General features: G+C 45.4%; 2 protein-coding genes across 2 annotated transcripts; one reads left to right on the top strand and one right to left on the bottom strand.

Moving 5' to 3' along the window:
• Positions 1–14534: 14534 nt before the first annotated feature.
• calca (calcitonin/calcitonin-related polypeptide, alpha) lies at positions 14535–15390 on the bottom strand. Its single transcript, XM_068740867.1, has 3 exons — positions 15326–15390; positions 15061–15192; positions 14535–14706 (listed from the first exon to the last, which is right to left on the bottom strand). The coding sequence occupies exons 1-3, from the start codon at positions 15388–15390 to the stop codon at positions 14535–14537; spliced, it is 369 nt and encodes a 122-aa protein (XP_068596968.1).
• A 2309-nt stretch (positions 15391–17699) lies between these two features.
• Positions 17700–19731, top strand: cyp2r1 (cytochrome P450, family 2, subfamily R, polypeptide 1). Its single transcript, XM_068754337.1, has 5 exons — positions 17700–17939; positions 18101–18242; positions 18349–18981; positions 19072–19401; positions 19538–19731. The coding sequence occupies exons 1-5, from the start codon at positions 17700–17702 to the stop codon at positions 19729–19731; spliced, it is 1539 nt and encodes a 512-aa protein (XP_068610438.1).
• Positions 19732–21003: the final 1272 nt, after the last annotated feature.

Raw genomic sequence — 21003 nt, 5'->3', positions numbered from 1 at the left:
GCTTTAACAGGGCGGAACCATGTGGTCAGCCCACATTCTCCCCTATAGGAGAGCAGTGTTGCAGCAAGCACCTGTTTGGTAGATGCAGGGAAAGAATGTCGACCGGGGAGGGGGGGGGGTTTTCAGGGCACCCCAGTTGCCAGTATAACACAGATGTTGTAGTGTTGCTCCAAAACCACAATCACAACATATGGTAATTGCTGCAGAATTATTTTCTGGCCGGCTCTCTAACCAGGGGCTGATAAAATGGAGAAGTCAGCTACCGGTGCTCTGTGGAATGAACACCTGCCAAATCCAACTACATGAGATGTCAGCGCTGTGAATGAAGGGCCACCAGGTAAAGCCATTAGGGCCTGTGATGGCCACGGGTGAACAAGTCCACAGATGTTTCTTTCAACATTCTTCGTGAAGTTGATTGTGATTATCCGTGTTGCTTGACCTGAAATCCTCCCGAGGTCATCGGAGCAAATTTTTTTTTTTTTTTAAGTGCTCAAAATGAAATCGCGAACGGGTCTGACGAATTATAACATACAGCATATAATGTAAAAAATGTATTATACTGCAACACAAGGTGAAGTCTATTAAAAAGTGCCCCCCCCCCATGGGAAATTTTTCAAGTGAGGTTTTGAGTGCGATCTGTGTCGATGTGAGCAGAATCTGAAGTTCTCACTGAGGTGCATTAAAAATATAAAAGATTGAGATGAGCCTGCAAAGAGAGCTGAAATTAAATATATAGGCAGCTATACAGAAGGAGATGTACGTATGTCTTAATCTTAAAACGGTGTCTATAAATCTGGAAAAGATCAAACTCACCAGTCTAAAAAAAAATAAAAAATAGCTTCATGTAATACAGCAGCAGAATCTAAATGTCCAAAGTGTTCCCATCCCAGAAATGCGTTCCAGACATGCCAGGGCCTATATTCCCTTCGCTCTCTCATCGCAAAAACAAAATGTTGCCTCCCCATCAAATTGACTCATTTCTCAGTGTTGTTGAGGCACATCTAAAACATAGTTAGGGTTTTGTGAAGCATTCAGCAATATCTAGCAGCGCCGTTTTATCTCACTCCGAGGCGTGACTTACCAGTCACCCAGATATTCAATCACTGAGCGTTCTTAATTGTAAATGTCCAAATGTGGTTGTTTGGCTCCGGCTATTAGCTTTGCGGAGTGTGTGGAATGCGTTTCCGTTGCAGCACAGTTGAATTCAGCCATTATTCATCTGCAGCCCAGAAGCAGCCGATGGGGTCGGTTAGAAAATGAGCCCCGTTCTCTGTTCCTCAAGTGAGTGTTTCAGTACAGGGTGTAAACACACACACACACACTACAGAGTTGCTGGGGGAAGGAATTAATCATCAGACGTGTTCTCTTCTGAGTTTTTGGCGCCACCACCTGGTCTTCACTGACACATCCTCCTGAAAATCCTGTCCTCACACAAACCTCGAGAAAATAATACATTCTGAATCGGCTGCAATTTATTTTAGTGGACTTCTGCAGGTAGAAGATAATAAAGAATTAAATGATTTAAAAAATGGTTAAATTCAACACCAAAAAAAACATCACTGAGATAACCGCGACGATTATTGATTGCAGACGGACAAAAAAAGAAAATACCACCAACATAATTGCTTAGTGACAACTTCAGAGCTAAATCAGGAATTATTCCGGAACATTATTTAGACCAGCATCTAACGAGCCCGGCATAAATAAGGGAATGTTGTTTGTTTGCAATGAGAAGAAGAAAAGGTGCAGAATTGGGGCGTTGCATGGTTGTCTTTAGAAGACTTAACTTTATCGATTGGTGGAAATGAGATTGGTGAAGAAAGGTTTTAAGCTCCACAGGGGGTAGCCTGGAAGAGCAGGGAGGGGGCGTCTCACTTAAAAAGACCTCATGTTATGGCAGCCTTTATTAAGACTCTTCATTGGCTTTTGAAGACAGGCTTACAAACATGCGGTGTCTCCATAGCTTATTCTCCTACTGACATCATCTTCTGACATGTGTGTGTGTGTGTATGACTGATTTACAGGTAGGCATATGTGTGTGTGTGTGTGTATGACTGATTTACAGGTAGGCATCTGTGTGTGTGTTTGTTTGCAAAAATGCTTCCAGTCGAGTCAATTTTTAGCGATTAACGCAAAAACCTATTTTTTTTTTAAATCTGACAGCAGCCTCGAAAGCAGTTAGGGATAGAGATTCATCAATTTATTCATTTTTATTATTGGTTATCACTTGTTCACCAACTTAAATATTTTAAATGCTTTCCAACATTAAGTTGCATCACGATTACAAGCAGTAAACCAGAACAGAATTCCGTTTCCACTCAAAGAATGTATAAATTATTGTTTGTATTACATAAATGTGCTTCTCAGAAGCGTGGTCGGGGCCCTGAGGAACACCACAGGTGACCCTGCTGTAGCGGCTGCAGGCTGAACTGCAGGCCGCTTGATTCTAGCTGAAAGACAGATTTTTATTTACGAGACCAAATTGTTTAAGTCCGACACAAGTGTGATTTTTTATAAATTGGGGGGGGGGAAGCATTGAAATATTTTTGTTTCTCAAGAAGCCGTATGTGTTCTGACCCGTTATGATCATTTGTTCCGTTTACTCCTACGGGTGTATTTCAACATACACTGAATTAAAAGTTTGACCCTAGATGTAAATGATAACAAAAAGCTTTCACTAAACCGTCATTCCAAACACGCCTTATTTCACATCGCTGCTTGATGGTACGGTCTATGGACGTGTCCGATAAATTGTGAAAATGCACTGAAGTCCTCCTGTGGGCTCGTCCGATAGCAGCCCCCCCCGGCCCCCTTTACCCCTCCACTAATAATGTCGCCGAGTGTTTGCTCAGCTGAACGTCAGGCTTGTTTTGAAGAGAATTCAAGCATTTCATCCCGGACATATTCTTCCTTCTCGCCGCACCAGGCTGCTATTACTGCAGCTGAGCGCTGGCGGCGTGGGGCTGCCTTCCATTAAAGCAGCATCGGTGAACCAACCATGCAGAAAGCAGCGGGCTTCAGCAAAACTTGCTGCTCTTTTAAAGGGATAGGCGGTAAACACTCCCCGATGGCTCGCGCCCGTCGAAAAATGAGATTTGATCATCGTATTAAACTGACCTGGTGTGAATTAACACATAGATTGTGTTTTTTGTGTGGAACTGTACCAAATTTATTTTAAAACTAAATTCACACGAGGAGCTGGGGGAGAAACGTTTTCTCAGGATGCTGAGGGAAGCAGAACTTTATCGAAGAGCGTTTTAAACAGGTACGGATTAAATGACGATGTGTTTTCTCTGGATCATTTCACCAAGGCTGGCATTCACCTTCATGTCAGAACCTTTCTGATGCTTGTGTTTTAGAAAAACTTACCGGTACAGGTAAAAAAGCAGGAAAGAGTCGGAGGGAAACCGTAGCACAAGAAGAAGAGTGCAAAAACGACCACACGGTGAGGGCTAAAACATTTTCTTAAGGCACCAGACTGATGGAAAAGGGCAGAATGTGTGTTAAAGCTAGCAGCATTAGCATTAAGTCAATAGCACTCACCTTCTTCCGAAGGGGGCATAAAGTATGCTATAATGATCCTATTCTATTCCATTAGAGATGATGCGTGTTCAAACATTAAAGGTAACTGATTATTTGTTAAGCACTTAATCTTTTATTTCCTCCAATTAAGAAGTTAAAGCAGAGGGCCCGACCCCTTTGTTTAATTACAGTCAATGGGAGCCAGACGGCTGTAAATGGTGCCAAGCTTTGTTGTTGATCTCAGGCCACGCCCCCCCCCCCCCCCAAAAAAAATACAAATACAAATGATTTAACCAAATCATGAGATAATTAAAATATATGCAACCCTATTTAAGACCCGTTTTTATGTTTCAGAAAGAAGAGAGGCGGAGACGCACCGACCGTGACCCCGACGGAATCTTTGTCATGCAAAAAAATTGAGCGGTTTCATTTGCATGAAACATTCGTTACGCGTTTCACCCCGAGAGATTCCCCTCCAAATGAGTAAATAAATACAATGCAACACAACCCTCGGCTCAGATCACAGGCAAATTCCCTACGAGGAGCAGAAATCTGCAATGCTTTGTGGGTAATTAGCGAACATGATCCAGAATGTTAGCGAGGCTTGGCAGGTGCGTTTGATCAGCGGCGAGAGGAGAAGCGCTGCTGACGGAGGGAGACGGCAGGAAGATGGAGATGGGGGACACATGGGTGGGGGAGGGGGGGGGGCGTTTTTACTAATGCATCCTTTTTTTTTTACTACTGACACTCTACAAAGACAAGGAGGAGACTTCATGATGTTATTTTCTGACATATTGAATAGTTTATTGTTTAAATGTTGAAGAAACTTTCGAATGAAGATCAATATACTGTATAGAATGTGTGTGTGTGTGTGTGTGTGTGTGTGTGCTGGCATATATAGAGAGCTTGGCCATACTGGCCTGTCTTAAAATGAAAAAGGCTGCAGAACAAAACCAGTATTCATAATTAGAGCCTCCTCGGAGCCGCGGCGAAAGCTATCAAAATGATTCTAATTTAAATATTCATCACAGCTGCATGATTTAACTCTGTTCAGCCTCAAGATTGCAGTTTCACAAAAGGTGTGAAGGTGCGTTTCTTCCAATGAGCACAATCCAAATAAAACACACTAATGACTACTGTTAAACATATCTTACACGCCTGCTGAATTATTTAAAGTATTTGTGGGTGGGTTGCTACGGGTTCAATGAGGCCTAATTAAAGGCGATGCACTAAAGCTAATTTGCAGATGCCAGAAGCATAGTTTATATATAAGAGCTAATATTTGAAAGTCAAATTTAAGTTGAAAAGGCCTGTAATAACTGTTAATTAACTCCAGTTTTGTTTTTTTCCTTTGACAAAATTGAATGGAGTATAATATTCACAGGGCCAGTACTTCGCATTTCGGACCACAAAGATACATTTCAAAGCTTCTAATTATTCGTTTGATCTGGGAATTCTCTGTAGATTAGATATTATTTTAAGATCCCCTTGTTCAAAAATTCATTTTTATTATCACCGCATGAAAAGCATGCCAATTCCCCACATAGCCAGCCATTGGTGCAATTAGCATCTTCGATCGAGTTCACATTCCTGATAATTTATACGGACTGTGCACCTCCCCTGTGATCCCTCGCATGGTTAGACTCTTCCGGGGCTCCCTCGCTTTTACAAAACCAGCTTCACACCATGACGAAAATGAAAAGTGAAACTTGGATAAGCAGGACTGGACCGTCAGGATAATAAAGACTTTGAAAGCGCATGAAGGCCACTCCAACGAGGAGGCCGCCAGCGCCGCCGGCCCGCCGACACCAACCCAATTAAGACCGACGATAAATATTAGCAGGAGTAGGTATTAAGGGAACACGACCGGGAAGTCGGGCTGTAAACAAGCGCTGGATGGCTGATCATTAAAAGCGTGTCACACGGCGCTGCACAGGAACGGAGGGAGAGAGATTTTAATGCTGGAATTGATCTTTCTTCACAACTGAATGAAGCGCTGAGTATTTCCTTCTAAACAAAGTAGAAACTCGTCAATACTGCGGCGAACACCTCGGAGTCATGGCACCGACGAACCATGTAAGCGTCCAGGCTATATAAATCAATGCGAGGGAAGTATTCGCATTAATGGCCATAAAAGTAAAAGAGTGGTTGTCAAATAAAGGGGTGTGTCTTAATGACATGACATCACAAGCACTATATATATATATGCCAATATGCATGTATATAACAGACACTGCTAGGATTACTTTTTACACACACATACATACATCCCCATTCACCATTTATATTTGAGTATTTTTAAATACAAGTTAAAATATCTCAAAGTCAGAAAACACAGAATACGCCTGAATCTGGACCAAAGTTATTCCCAATTCCTGCAAATATACAAAGGCAGGAAACGGGAAACTCGGAGCAGCGGCGAATGTCACAGGCGCTAATAAATAGGCAGGATTAACGCACATACCTTTTAATATTCCTGCTGCTTAATGGGCCGACGGTGTTGAATTATCTATAGGTCTCCCCGATTCAAAAAGGACCATCAAACCCAAACTTGAGAGCAGTGTCTTGTAATTGAATAATACATTACATGTGGCAATTATTTCTGTTAGAAGCAGACTGAGAAATCAATAACCAAGGGATCAAATCAAGGACTGTGAAGCTCTTGTTTCTATTCCCCTCGTGGCCAATTACATCACCACAGTTTAAACACCTGCAGTGTCACGGCTCGCTGTGACACTCTCTCTCACACACACACACACACACACACACACACACACACACACACACACACACACACCTGTGATGGGCGGATGCTGAAGCGATTGTTCGAAACGCGTGCCGCCAAACCGAGCGCCGATTTAAAGAGCTTCGCACGCTTGAATCAGCTTTCACTATTGTGTGCTAGATTTGCTGCACATCAAGATGTTGTTTGAAACGCAGAATGACGGGAGAGCAATGCATCTTTGTTGCGATAATATGCACTCATTGCACAGCCTGACCTGGAGTTATGAATTATGCACTGGGTCTTAGCTCCAGGCTGTATCCTCCCATGACATATGTGCTGCTGATTAAGACAGAGTGAAATGGAGCCGCTTTAATGAACACATCCCATCACACACAGGCCCGTCTCCTGTATATCACTAAAGAACACACGGGTGACACTGAACCTCTGACCACCAGCGCTTGCTGTCGGTTTTGGTGAACACAATCTGGCTTTTATCTGAAATATTCACGGCTACTAAAAAGGCTGATATCAGGTCTCATTAAATGTTGATGCTCCGGGTGAGTAAAGAGAATACTGGCTACATCAAAGGCCTTGTTATGTCCAGTGAATACTAAATAATCCTCCGCTTCTCTTCAGGAGCGTCTAAAGCCTGTAAAACCAGCAGCGCCCTGGTTTCGCCACTGGGACCCGGTCCTCTCGGTTCCAACACGAGCCTTCTGCGCATCACGAGGAAAATAAAGAGAAAGTATAGATTAAGGGTGATTTTCCGTTTCTTTTTTATTGTAATTATCTACCCCAGCATTGTGTTTCCGCTGCCCTTTGCGGATCTCGCTGCGCCGCCCGCTTCCTCTCATCCGAGAATGGATCATCAAAACCGAAGCAGTCGATACTGCGCAACACGCGTGGGCTCACCCGAGCAATAATAGCCTGGGGTCAAACGATAGGTCTTCCGCGGTTGATTGATTACGAGTCCCATTTGTAGCATTCGGTTTGTTTGTATGTTTGTGTGTGCAAAACCGCAGCGACGCCGCTCGTTACAGAAAAGTCGGCATCCGGCCGTCCCGTCATGACGGTGGGCCCCTCCAAGTAAACCCCGTCAAAGAGAAAACAGCGTTCATGAAATAAAGATTTCGGGCAGAACCGCGGATCCACATGACTCTGATGTAGAAAGGGAGAGCGCAGTGGAGCAAGTTTTACAGAAGGTTAAAACATCCACGGGCTAGTTGAATGAAGACATGCACAACCAAAGGACTTAACATCAAAGGAACCTGTGTTTTCAGCTATTCTATGTGGTGGGCTCGCTTTGCATATTTCATGGCGCCGAGTTTCAAATCTGAGCCCACCTTTCTATTGATACGAGCAAAGCCTCGTCTGTGTTTCGATAAAAGCTCTTTTCTTGCATGATGAAATGGCTCGTTTTGATTTGCAGTGCAATTTAATTTGTTGTTCCGGAGTTCCGCCGGAGGCCCCCCCAGTGTGATTCTTCCCCAAAGTGAGGAGTAAGAAGAAGCATAAAAGCCTCCAGATGACCTATGGTTCCAAGCAGACCTTTAAAGAAACGGGAGGACAATCAAAAGGACAAATGTGGCGGGCGTCCCGTGTGAGGTGCGAGATGAATGTGAAACAGCGCCTCGGTTCTGTGATGTCTTTGACCTGGTAGTTCAAAGCTGCTCCTGGACTCTGGACCCCTGTTCAGTATGCGAGCACCTCAGACAAAGGCTTTGTTCATAATAAAGTAAATCCACCACATTGTTCCTTTGAGCTGAACTCCAGTATTCCAGACGGGAGCGGAGCATGAATGTGAAGACGAAAACATCACACACAGAGGAATTATGGGAAAAATGCTGAAGAGATTGAGATTTTAACGAAGTTTCCATCGTGTGTGTGATGCTTCCAAACAAAGTCTCACTTCTCAACCCTCACATTTCTTTCTCTGACGTTTCTGATGTTTGTTTGGAAAAAAAAAACTGTCATTTGGAAGTTCCCGATCAAGCGCACCTTTGTCCACAGGTAGCTGAAGCGTTTCATTATGCATGCAGTATTCTCAACAAGTGTAACCTTGTAAGAGGGTGCATAATGCGCCTCTGTATCATAGGGACCCCCCCCCCCCCCCCCGCTCTGGTATCAGGAGGCGTGGGGAGGTGCTCCAGCCCGCAGTCATAGTTAGCGGTGCTGCAGCAGAGCAGGCTGGCTGCTGTGGCGCCTCGGTTCCTCCTGAGACACAAGGGTGAGCCGCTCTTTGAAGTTAAAAGTGTGGCTGGGAGACAATATGAGCAGCACGTCTGATACGAGGGCAAAGGTGGGGTGAGGGGTGGCGTCCTGGACCCTGTGTGGAGGGCGAGCGTCAGGCAGCCGAGTCCGGAAAGTTTTATGAACATCACTGCACCGGCCGCTTCATGAGTCACTCAGAAATAAGGTCACTCTGCAGACGCAGATGTCGCAGCCAGATTTAAATCAAACATTGTTTTTATTTTCCCAACTTCCTCTTCCCTAAGAATAATAATTATTGATCTATTCAGTTGTAGTTTTAACTTCCGTCATCCTCTCCAAGCAGTTTTTAGTCACGTAAACAACTTTTCTAACTTGCATCTTTAATGGCGCTCTACAACGCCTGAGAGAATATGCGTTTCCCCTTTTTGTCAATTTGATAAGTTTGGAAATGAGAGATGGGTCTTTAGCCTTACAAGAGGGTAGAGAGGGGCTTCAGTAGGCACTAGCTGTAACCATGGTTACCATAAGTTAAACAATTATAATACCAGATTTTACACTAAAATATAGTGATTAACGTCAACAAAAAGTGCCATAAAAAGCAGAAACACTCTGAATATGAACACGTCCGTGTGTAAGAGCAGCGCAGCATCTATATAATGCACGTATCGTACGCTCAGAAGACACACGCTACACGGCATTACATCCGTTTCATCAGCCGCCGTGTTCCCGTGATGCCCTCCCACCCGACGAACGAGAGGTCCAACAATCAGGACTGCATGTTGTGCGTGTCTCCTGTAAGATCACATCACTCAGGCGTCTTTATCAAACACCGTATTTATAAATCCCTCCGTCATTTACAATTAAACAGGCCGGCGGCAGCGGCGGCGGCGGCGTGCACATCTGAACAGAAGGCCCGCTTTACACGACGGAGCGCACACGGGGCATTCCTACGCCCCACAAAGGGGGCCTTCAGAGATGGGAGAGAGGGGGGAGAAGGAGCGTGTGTGCGCAGGGAGCTGAATCTTTGACGGAGGCCTGGCTGAGTCGGTTTAATGTTGTCTTTGGGAATATCTGTTCCACGAGGTAAATGAGCCTCAGTGACGACTGGAGGTTATTTTAGGGGGCCGAGGGGCTTCACAGCAAATTAATCCAATCTACGATGGAACTGTGAAAATGTGCTGGTTCAATATTCAACAGTAAGTTGTTTCTTTTAAAATATATATATACACAGATTACGGTAAATGGCAAAATTGCTAAAAAATAATTGAGCTGAAGATGAACACTGAAAATAAGTTCATACATGGACACAGCGACACGAAACAACTGGACACTCACAACGAAATAATGCCAAATGAAAACCTCCTGCAGTTGTGTGTTCTTCCTGCGCATCATGGAGTGTGAGATATCATCAATTATTCTCTCTTCACTCGTCATTTTGTCGTGACCACGTCAGGACATCTCGTGGATTTTCTGCTGCTAGAATAATTTGTTTGATTCGATGTTTTTGGAGCAGAAAGTACAGGCCTGTGCACTAATTACTCACTGAATAAATATGAGAAAAACTGTCTTTTTCCTATTTATGCTTCATAAATAGAAAATTGATTAAAAGTGAAGAAGTTGTGTGGCCCTTTGCTGCCATCTTGTGCATATAAATCCATAATACAAGAAGTATTTTTGGTAAATTGGCGGAATATAAAGCATTTCATGGGGTTAATTTAAAAGATAAACGCTTATTTCTTACTTCAGTATGTTCTATACTTGTTATTTAACTTTTCTTGAATGAGGAAAACTGACAGATTTTTTTCCCCACAAATGCAGCATAAATAAAAACATATCATACACAACATTTGGAGGAGCTCGACTTACATTTTTACCCCGATTGTATCGCCAGGTCATCACAAGGTCAACACCGAGAGAAACAATCACGCTCGCTTTAAACTCACCTGTATTCCATGTTTTTGGACTCGGAGGAAGCCGGAGGAAACCCATGCAGACACGAGAACACGCAAACTCTACGCAGGACAGTCCCGGGTCCTCCTGTAAACATGAAAAATATTTATTGGAAATGAAAGCCACCCAAAAAAAATGCTTTATATATATATATATATATATGTTTAATGCAACCGAAGAAATGACAGAAGTCACAGAAGAATCCTTGATACACCCACTGAAAACGCCTCATGTAATATTAATATTCAGCCACACGGTGGCACTGCAGCCCAAAGAGCAGCTTGAGGGTTATGATTTCAGACACACCTTGTCTCAGGTGTAAAATCTGAAAGTGAAAGGTTCACGTCATTGATTCTGAAAACATTCTAAAACCATAAAGCATCACGAGGAATCTGTTTTCATCGCTGACCAGGCTGAACGCTTCTTTATGACGAATGTGAAACGTTATAGTCGCTTCTCGGTGACTATAACGTTCTCACTTTATCCCCAGCTTCTCCAGCGGAGATGGGTAGTGAAGATCACGTGAGACATTACGTGGGCGGCTTCCAGGAGTCATCAAGTATGAAGCAGAAAGTTTCGAAACAGCTCCGAGCTTTGCACCGAACCGCCAGCTTGCAGACACAAAAGGTTCGTGATCCCGCACTAAAGAGGAGCAAGTATCGCCGGTCTAACCCAATAATTGCTTGCCAGCCGGAGAGAGATGAAGTGAAAGTGACAGATGCTCTTCCCCAGACGCTGGATGATGTGGCATCTGGCAGCTCCTCGGAGGCGCTCGCATCTTCATTAGCCGCGTTTGGGAGTTTGCACATGGCTGCTCACGTCCAACAGCAGCCTCCTCCGTCTCGTCAGCCGGGGTGTGTGTTGTTGGTCAGCACCCGAGAGAGGGAGACGCAAAAACATGCCCTTGTTTTGAGCATGTTTCAAGCGCCACAGCCGCGTTCAACGTCTATCAGACCACACCTAGAAAGAAAGCTTTCAGGCGATGCAAAGGTAACCACACGACAGCCGATGCAGGAAACGGTTTTCCTAACGAGTACGCAAGTTAGAAAATGACACTTTTCTTTAGTTGCATTTTTAAAAAAAAACATTTTCACAAGGTAAGCTGGTATTCCACAAGTAAAGAACCTCATTAGAAAAGGGCCTAGCTGCTAGCGGCTACTCGCTATGGTTGAACATGAATTTATTTTCAGTTACCTGTCACTTAGGGGCTGTCAGCTGGCATTGGGCTGGGAGGTGGGGTTCACCCTGGACACGTCCTAGGCCAACATAAAAAAGGCAAAACAACCAATCACACTCACATTTGGAGTCACCAATTAACCTCTAATGTGTGTTTTTGGTGGTGAGAGGACTACAGAGGAAGGAAGGAACCCCTGCAGACATGTGGAGAACCTCAGAAATCCACACAGAAGAGACCCACATTTTTTAATTTAGGTGCCCCCTGCCTCGGGAACCCGTCTTAGGCGTTGTCTTTATTTAGTTAGTCTGAATCAAACCGTTTATCGTTTAGAAATAGAGACTAAAGCTAGTTCTTAAACGGAACGAGTTAGAACAAGCGTGTCAATTACAGAAGATAAGCAGCCGTGACGCTGCGGGCTCGTCACACAGGCGCTCTGGGGAAACCGTGACAACGCTCCAGGGAACCGGGGGGGGCCTGTGACAAACGGTTGCTGCTGAGATTCATTGTTGTGCAGACGAAAAAGACACATCAAAAGTAGTATTAATAGAGTAGAGTAGACGTTAAGAGCAACTAAGATGTAAGTCGAGGCGCATCCTCGCTACAGGAGCCTAAAGGAGTCCGTCAACATGAACTTCACCGTCTCGTCCTCCCAGTGACCCGGTCACAGAACACAACTCCAGGCAAAACACTACCAGTATGAATTTAGTGTCCAAATTTAAGTCAAATTTAAGTTTTTTTTTATCACTTTGTCAAAATATTGACACACAAATCTATATTCACTTAAGTTTAGATTGTTATTCACCAAATATAATGAAAATTATAAACCCCCAACTCTGAATAAATGTTTAGATGACGTCACTTAATTGATGCGCTGTGCCACATTCTGAGTATCATAGTAAATTACGGACTTCATTTTTCTTACGTGAAGCTGAAATAAGCTCTTCGAATCAGCCGCACACCTTCTTCTCTTCTTTAATTGTCCGGCTGTCCGTCCTCTTCGGATAGCAGCCACCATTTCCAAAAAAAAGTGCGTCACTCTTCTCCCCACGCCGAACCATCTTCCCTTACCGGAAACAGCGGACACGCCCCTGTTCGAGGCTAGCAACTAGTTAGCATACTAATTAGCATGCTAAATAACATGCTAATTGACTGCGTCATTTTCCGTTTCTGATAAAATACGGTAGTAGAATTAGAACGTTGATATCTCCGGGTAGCAGCCATCATTTCTAAAAAAAAAGTGCGTCACTCTTCTCCCCACGCCGAACCATCTTCCTTTACCGGAAACAGCGGACACGCCCCTGTTTGAGGCTAGCAACTAGTTAGCATACTAATTAGCATGCTAAATAACATGCTAATTAACTGCGTCATTTTCCGTTTCTGATAAAATACGGTAGTAGAATTAGAACGTTGATATCTCTGACTCAGCAGCCTCACTTATGTTTTAATAATCCAAAGTGAATATAAAAACATTTTCGGATTACTTACATGGGTGGCGTTGATAACGGTATTGAAGTGGCACATTATTTTATTTTATTCATATTCAACTAAAAAATAGTTCATTAATTCCTCAAGGAGGGAAAGTTTTGTTATTTTAGGAATTTAACCTTTGCAAAAATAAAAGGTTTTCTTGCGCGTGTACTTAACAGAGACATCTTGAACAACTTCTTTTGACTGTCTTTCTTTAATTGTACACACCCTGGTGGGTAAAATGGTCGGGGGCAAAAAGCACTTTAATCTGCTTTCAAAGGTTTTAAACATACTGTCCAGGTGAGGAACGTCAGATAGCGTTTCTTGTTACAAAACGCAGTAACTAATTGTATCCAGCAGATGGCGCAATTTTAAAAGTTATTTACATCATATTTACATCACATCATCTCTATTTCCATGTAAGTGGAAAGGACTTCTATGCATATCTTGCTTTTCATGACACTGTTAAAATCATTTTTGACATTAATAAAAGATACTGCAGAAAGACTTTGTGTGGTTTTGCAATTAATCACATTCACACAAAAACACACCCGAAAGACCTGAACGCCACGTGTAGCTAAAATACTATTTATTCCTGCGTTTAGTTCACAGCTGTTACAGTATTTAGAATCTTATTTAAACAGTTTTGCACTGCAATAGAAGCGGATGAGGTGTTTCCCATTACGGTGGAAATTAGCCACAGTTGGAGAAGGTTAAATATAGCTGATGAGGCACAGGTCATCTTCACATGATGGAGACAGCGATGATTAAAATAAATCATTTCCAATCTCTGCTGGTTGTCTGACGGCAAGAAATCAGTCAGGGATGAAACGCTATATCCTACAGAGGCAAAGGAAAGGACAGAGGACAAAATAAATATCAAACAGGACTGACCCTGAAACGCTGCGATGGGTATAAAAGAATACTTCAAGCAAGACTCCGTCGATTGTTATTGAAATGCTGGCTCACCGTGCCCTTCGGATTACACGGGGCCACGCCGTTTCCGCCTGCCAAACGCTTGGGCCCCCACGTCGGTGGCAATGAAGTTGCTGCGTCCCAGTCCTCCCGACCGGCTCAGGAAGTCAGCCAAGCGGTGGGTGACACAGGTGGCCGTGTTGCAAGCCCGCTTCTGTGCTGTTGCATTGCTGGTAAGGATGGAAATGGCAAAAAAAAAAGAAAAAAAATCATATCTGACATCTGCAAAAAAAAAAAACATCGGAATAGAAACGCAAAATACACGGATGAGAATATTCTAATAATTCATCTTGATTGAATAAAAAAAACAAATTCCACATGAAAAAATGCATTTATTATAGTAGAAATACGATTACAATGATGATGAAAGTAATTTAATAATAGCAATATATGATGGTTTATTGTATTACAAAAACAAAGTAAGGATAGTTGGTTTTTTTTGTTAATCAGACAATCATAATTCATGAATGGAGAGAACAAACTGGAGAACAATTGTGAGTTTCAGCTCTAAGAGTGCTCTTGGGTTTCCGATCGCTCCGACAGGCTTCGCTTCTTGCCGGGCGTTCCCGCTCCCACGTCGGTGCGGGGAAAGGCTTGCAGCTTGTGAATGTCCTGGGAGAGTTTTCCCAGCACGCAGGTGCTTAAGCCTGTGCAGCGCTTAGACACGGATCTATCCGGGCTGTCGGAGACGGAGACAAACATGCAGAAACAGACTTGCAGTGACTGCAGCATGCAGAAAGTTAGTAGTAGTTACATGCGTGATATGGACAGAAAAGGATGCTCGGGTGACATTTCAAATAAACCGAACGCACAGACGTGTGACGATGGGAAGATCGCATCGATCAATGCTGCGTTCAAGTTGTCGTGCATGTGAATGAATGAATGAACGAATGAATGAATGATATGATAAGATTATACCTTGATAATTAGTAAGCTGCAAAGTTGGAGCTGTGGGGCTCATAAAAATGGCTGTTACATTCTTCTACAGATAGACAACGCATGCCGCTGTCACCGTCCGTATTGATAACCTCACCTGTTTCCATCGGCCACCTGGCGGTCTCGCTCGCCTGAAGTCAGCTGCATGAACTCCCCGATCGCTCTGAGTAGCCTTTGTGCATCATCGTCCGACAGGGCGACTCCAGCTGACGCCGACTCCTTGGTGATTCTGAAAACACACATTCAACTCCATCGATCCCTTCGGTGACTTTTTTCTAATTCAAAGCTGCCGGATTTTAACGCCTGACAGGATCCAACAACAACCGAGGTGATGCTTTGAGGAGCGGCGCAACGCCTCCCACCTGGACGCCGCCGTCTGAGAGATTATGAGCACAAGGGCGAGGAGGAGAGTGCAGGGTCTCAGCATCGTGATCGCTCCCTGTGGAAAACACTCGAAAATATGAGAGAGGGAAAAAAAAACATGGGAAGAATTTCCACAACATTAAGCATGTTTAGTCTATTTGATGTTTAGTCTATTTGATCTGTACTCACGTAAAGATATCAGATCTTCTGGTCGTCAGTAATCAGTGCTGGACTGTGAATCCGCTAACGTCTCCCCACGCTACGTGCTTTTATGCATGCACCTCGTGGCTTTCGGCATTATCCCACCCAGCCCATTGGCCGGTCAGACAGTTTTACCTCAACCTGCCAATCAGAGCCAATCAGAAGTCCCGCCTCGCTTCCAGCAACACAATGAGACCGCTGGTACACAAGTGATGCACGCGCATCGATGTGTGCACTCAAACGTCGTCAGGTTAAATTTAATTCATCCTGCTCGCCCCTCACACATCACTTCTCATCATCATCACTGTTAGACTAAAATCGAAGTGGGCGGTTCTTTGGAACGTGTACGACCTTTCCTTAAAATGACATTTCAACATTCCGCCCGTCGCCGCTTTGCGAACACAGAAACTAGGAGAAGGAATAATTGAGTTGGTTCATGAGGAAGCCCGTCGTTGTCTCCGCTCGACAGGTGACCGAAGCTCACCTGACCGGAACTTTCTGGACCTCACAATGTCGTCGTGTTGTTAGGACAACAAGGTTCTGGACAGCGTTACTAGACCCACAGAGGGCTGGTAACTGGATTTACTCCATGCATTTAAGAATTACAGTCATCCAGATGGTAAATTATCTGTACATTAGTCAAGGAACCCCCCCCCCCATACAGCGCCACAAAGCAGCTTCTAAAACGGCTGCATGGCGTGACCTAACGAATGTTTCCGGGACAAAGTTCAACGCCTTTCATCCTAAATCTGCTCTTCTGGACTCCGCCTTTAACTTAGTCCCGTTTGACCAGAAGAGTCGAGACTCTTTCGGTCGAGCCCTCGTCGGGGGTTTAGCTCAACCCGAGCGCTCGCAAGAAGCCACGGTACATTTATTGGATTAAATCTGACGGATGTGGAATAGCTTCAGAGTCTGGGAAGCCGGCAGGAAGCAAAGATGTGATTTGCAAGAATCTCCTCATTAGATAGCCTCGACGAATCGTCATCGGCGGGCGGGTCTGCAGAGCAGAGGCCCGTCTCGGGGGGTTCTGAAGGGACCAGCTGCCTCAGCAGGAAGGACCGGCTGGGTCAACAACCCCCCCCCCCCCCCCCAGCGTCTAACGAGGAGCTCTCACAAAGGCTATTCGCTGCTCCGTAACTCCGGCAGAGAGTTACGATCCAATCCGGCGCCTTCTGAGGCGACAAGCGAGAACAAGCTGCGTCTGAAAGCGATGCTGATCTCTCTTAGAGGTGAAACGCCATCCCGGCGTTCAACCGTCCTCCAGGGCTCACAACAGGAGCTCCTCAAAAATAAAGATAAATGTGCCAACAGCTTTGTCTTTCGCCCTTTAAAACGCATTTCCTCCTTTTCACTCGCTAGCTTTACTCCTCTTGGACTCGGAACAAAGGCGTTCTCGCACGTCGAGTGTTAAACACAGAGGCCGGTAACCATTGATAGAACTTTTACAAACAGTCCTGCGTTTAGCTGACGAGGCTTGAAAGTTCTCTTCCAACAATGCAAGTCCAGACTTAACCTTTGACCTTTGACCTCTGGGCATGACCTAATCTATAACATGTGGAGGTGAAGGAACCTCTTATAGGTGACTGGGGCAAAGTTTATTTGCTTAAAAACGGACAGGGTAACACAAAACGTGCTGCATGGAGGCGGTTCAAGCCCGTTTTGGGCTGAAGGAAGGCGTTTATTCCCTATTTAGTTTTTATTTTTATTCTTTTGATCATTTACCTTCCTTTTTTATGTCACTATGGGTCAACTCACACAGGTTTGCTGCAACATATTGAACATTTGAATGTGTTGTAAATCTATTCCGTGAACAGGACGCATTCTGGCTTGTTGATCGATCACCAGATTGATGACCTGAGATCTGTCCAACCAGATCACCTCGCCAGCGACCGGATGCGCATCCTTCATTCTTTGAATTCTCTTTTAATTCTAAACATTCCAAGAGAATTTGCAGCTGCGACGTTTTCAGCGTTTGCAGTCGATGAATTTGGGGCGTTTGCGTTCGCAGCCAAAAACGATCGATCTGGAGCAGAACGAAGTTCAGCAGCAGTTAACCTTGACTTTTTGTCCAATCTTAGCCCTTAGAGGCGGGGGGGGGGTTAGGGTTATGCATATGTGGACCGCGGGGCGTCAGCAGAGGTCGTCCCGCAGGAAAGAAGCCCTTCAGCCGGGATGGTCTCGGTCGGATTGCGGTCTCTGGTGCCTCTGGTGTCCCGCGGAGAGGCTGCGCTCGGTGCGGGCTGCCTGGCCGTCGCCGTCCTCGTCCTGCTGCTCGTCCGGCAGCTCGTCAAGCAGAGACGACCCCCCGGTTTCCCCCCCGGTCCGTCTCCCATCCCGGTGATAGGCAGCATCCTGTCTCTGGCCACCGAGCCGCACGTCTTCCTCAAGAAGCAGAGCCAAGTGCACGGACAGGTAAGGAGACTATGCTTTTACGCACGGACTGCGACGCGCGCGCGCGCACACAAATCCTACATTCCTCGACACAAGCTTTTATTTGCATTAAAACGCGTGCAGACAGCAGATGGGGTGACGCGCACGCGCTCACGCTGCGGGGTGTAACTCGCTCTTTCCAGATCTTCAGCATGGACCTCGGAGGCATCCTCACCGTGGTGCTAAACGGATACGACTGCGTCAGGGAATGCTTGTACCATCAGAGCGAGGTGTTCGCTGATCGACCGTCGCTGCCCCTCTTCGAGAAAATGACCAAGATGGGTGGTGAGATGTTGCTTTGAGACTTGCTGCAGATATTCTCCCATGAGATCAGCTTTAGGTGGAAATAAAAATAAAGGGATCCATCTCTTCTGTCTCTTCCACCCCAAAGGGCTTCTCAATTGCAAATACGGCAAAGGCTGGATCGAGCACCGCAAACTGGCCTGCAACTCTTTCCGTTACTTCGGCAGCAGCCAGAGAACGTTCGAGAGGAAGATCTCGGAGGAGTGCATGTTCTTTGTCGATGCCATCGATGAGCACAAGGGGAAGCCCTTCAACCCCAAACACCTGGTGACCAACGCCGTGTCCAACATCACCAACCTGGTCATTTTCGGACAGCGTTTTACTTACGACGACCAAAACTTCCAGCACATGATCGAGCTCTTCAGCGAGAACGTGGAGCTGGCGGTGAGCGGCTGGGCCCTCCTCTACAACGCCTTCCCTTGGCTCGAGTACGTGCCCTTCGGGAAACACCAGAAGCTGTTCCGCAACGCTGCGAAGGTTTACGACTTCTTGCTGCAGGTTACGAAGGCTTTTTCGCAGGGCAGGGTCCCGCAGGTTCCTCGCCACTACGTCGATGCCTATTTAGATGAGTTGGAGCAAAACGCCGGAGACCTTAGTTCTTCTTTCTCCTATGAAAACCTGATCTATTCTGTGGGGGAGCTCATTATTGCTGGGACGGAGACCACAACGAACACCCTGCGCTGGGCGATGCTCTACATGGGCCTCTACCCCAACATACAAGGTCAGCTACCTCAGATGTGGTCACGAGTCTCGATGCTCGTTTAATTTGAGAGGTTGTCATGGTTATCTAATGTGTGCTTTTTCCCAAAAGAGAGGGTGCACAGAGAGATCGATAGCGTCCTGGCCAACGGGAGGGCCCCCACACTGGAGGACAAGCAGAGGATGCCCTACGTGGAGGCCGTTCTGCACGAGGTCCTTCGTTTCTGCAACATCGTCCCGCTCGGTATTTTCCGTGCCACTTCCCAGGATGCCACGGTCAACGGGTACTCGATTCCGAAAGGCACCATGGTGATCACGAACCTTTACTCGGTGCACTTTGATGAAAAATACTGGAACGATCCAGGAGTTTTCTCACCGCAGAGGTTTCTGGACAGCAATGGCAGCTTCGTGAGGCGCGAGGCCTTCCTGCCATTCTCTCTGGGTCAGTTTCCTTTCATTTCCAAAGATCCCGATCACGACTATTGACACCAGTCAGCATTTAGTTTTCTGGGTGGGTGGGTGGGGAGTAACCCCATGCTGCCTTTGTGTGTTTAACTCAAAGACTCTTTCCCTTTCAGGGAGGCGTCAGTGCATTGGCGAGCAGCTCGCCAGGATGGAGATGTTCCTCTTTTTCACCACGTTGCTGCAGAGGTTCCATCTTCACTTCCCTCCAGGAACTGTTCCCACGGTCACTCCCAAATTAGGCATGACCTTACAGCCCAAACCTTACTCCATCTGTGCCGTCCGCCGCCAGAAGTATCCCTGCTCTTGAGACACTCCTCTTCACGAGTAGGCGAGCGGCTTTTATTCACCTACTGTATTTTTGCACATTTGCACAGTCCTTGAGGTGAAGGACTGCTTAGGAGACATCCTGGGAACAGAAGCACGCGATCGATTCGTTCTCAGAGTCGCTCCGCGCCCCAGACAATGAAGTGTCTATGAACTTTGGTGAGGTGGCGGGGGGTTAGGTTTATGTCAATGATTGATGCTAAGTACACCTATGATGCTTCAGAGCCCCGCCTTCTCTGGACAGCTTCACATCAGACCAATGACGGGGCCGGATTTGTACGAATGCAGTGACATCGGACTTTCCAGGAAAGTGCCGGACTCGGGTGTCGGATCTGGTCGCAGGCCGAGTCTAACGTCTTCTGGACTGGCTCCACGCATCCTCTTATCCAGGGGGGGGGGGATTTATCTGAGAATTCAGGAGCAACCCTGGTGGATTTCTAGAAACTGACTAATGCAACACTGATTTCCGATGAAAGGTGCTTATCAGTGCTGGAAAGGTACTGCATCTATGTTTGAGGTTCATGTTTGTTTGTCCGTTTTTTTGCAACACTTGTGGCAAAACTTGAGGTTTTTATGTGTATTCATAAAATCTTTCCAAAGAAAATGGAAACTTGTCCTCTTCTTTTAGCCAGAAGCTAACGGCTAGAACCGCAACTTGGAAATGCACAAATATTCCAGATTAACACAAATCATGATTGTTCATGTTCACGTGCACCTGTTGTGTACAGGCTTATTGACATTAGCATTAGCAGATTAGCATTAATATAATGATGCTCTTCAGATAAACCTTTTGCTTTTTTGGTCACAACCTTTCCATTTTTCTATTTTTCTTAATTTAAATTCCACGGATATTTGAGGGTTTGAGGGAAACTCCAGTTTCTTTCTTTTTTGTTCAAAAGAGCTAGCGGGCTTCTTAGCCACGACGCACTCGCTGGACGATGAAACAATCCAAAACAAAGTGCTGAAAGACTCTACAACGCTTTAAGCAGCAAAGTCAAACATTTTTCGGATTGTCAAGCGCTGTGATTGGCCGCCCACTCGTGTTGAAAATGGGCGGAGCTCAAACAGAAAAACACACACAGTAATAAAAATCAGCGAGAAGTTGTGATATTTGAGGGATGGTGTTTTATGACCGCTATAAATAACAAGAATCAGCCGTCCGATCAGACAAACATACGTATATCGGTGCTACATGAGGGTAACAGCTACTAATAAATGTGTTTATGGCACAATCATCAGAGGACGCTGTGGTTTG

This window comes from Brachionichthys hirsutus, chromosome 1 (assembly GCF_040956055.1).
Source record: "Brachionichthys hirsutus isolate HB-005 chromosome 1, CSIRO-AGI_Bhir_v1, whole genome shotgun sequence".
Lineage (NCBI taxonomy): Eukaryota > Metazoa > Chordata > Actinopteri > Lophiiformes > Brachionichthyidae > Brachionichthys > Brachionichthys hirsutus.
This window is presented reverse-complemented; position numbering and strand designations above follow the sequence as displayed.

Bases quoted from the DNA above. Each gene is read 5' to 3' on its own strand.
- calca (XM_068740867.1), bottom strand. From the start codon at position 15,390: ATGCTGAGACCCTGCACTCTCCTCCTCGCCCTTGTGCTCATAATCTCT. The intron at 15,193-15,325 runs GTGGGAGGCGTT...GTGTGTTTTCAG, and splicing joins TCTCAGACGGCGGCGTCCAG to AATCACCAAGGAGTCGGCGT. The intron at 14,707-15,060 runs GTGAGGTTATCA...CGTCTCCGACAG, and splicing joins CAGGTGGCCGATGGAAACAG to CCCGGATAGATCCGTGTCTA.
- cyp2r1 (XM_068754337.1), top strand. From the start codon at position 17,700: ATGGTCTCGGTCGGATTGCGGTCTCTGGTGCCTCTGGTGTCCCGCGGA. The intron at 17,940-18,100 runs GTAAGGAGACTA...CGCTCTTTCCAG, and splicing joins AGAGCCAAGTGCACGGACAG to ATCTTCAGCATGGACCTCGG. The intron at 18,982-19,071 runs GTCAGCTACCTC...TTTTCCCAAAAG, and splicing joins CCTCTACCCCAACATACAAG to AGAGGGTGCACAGAGAGATC.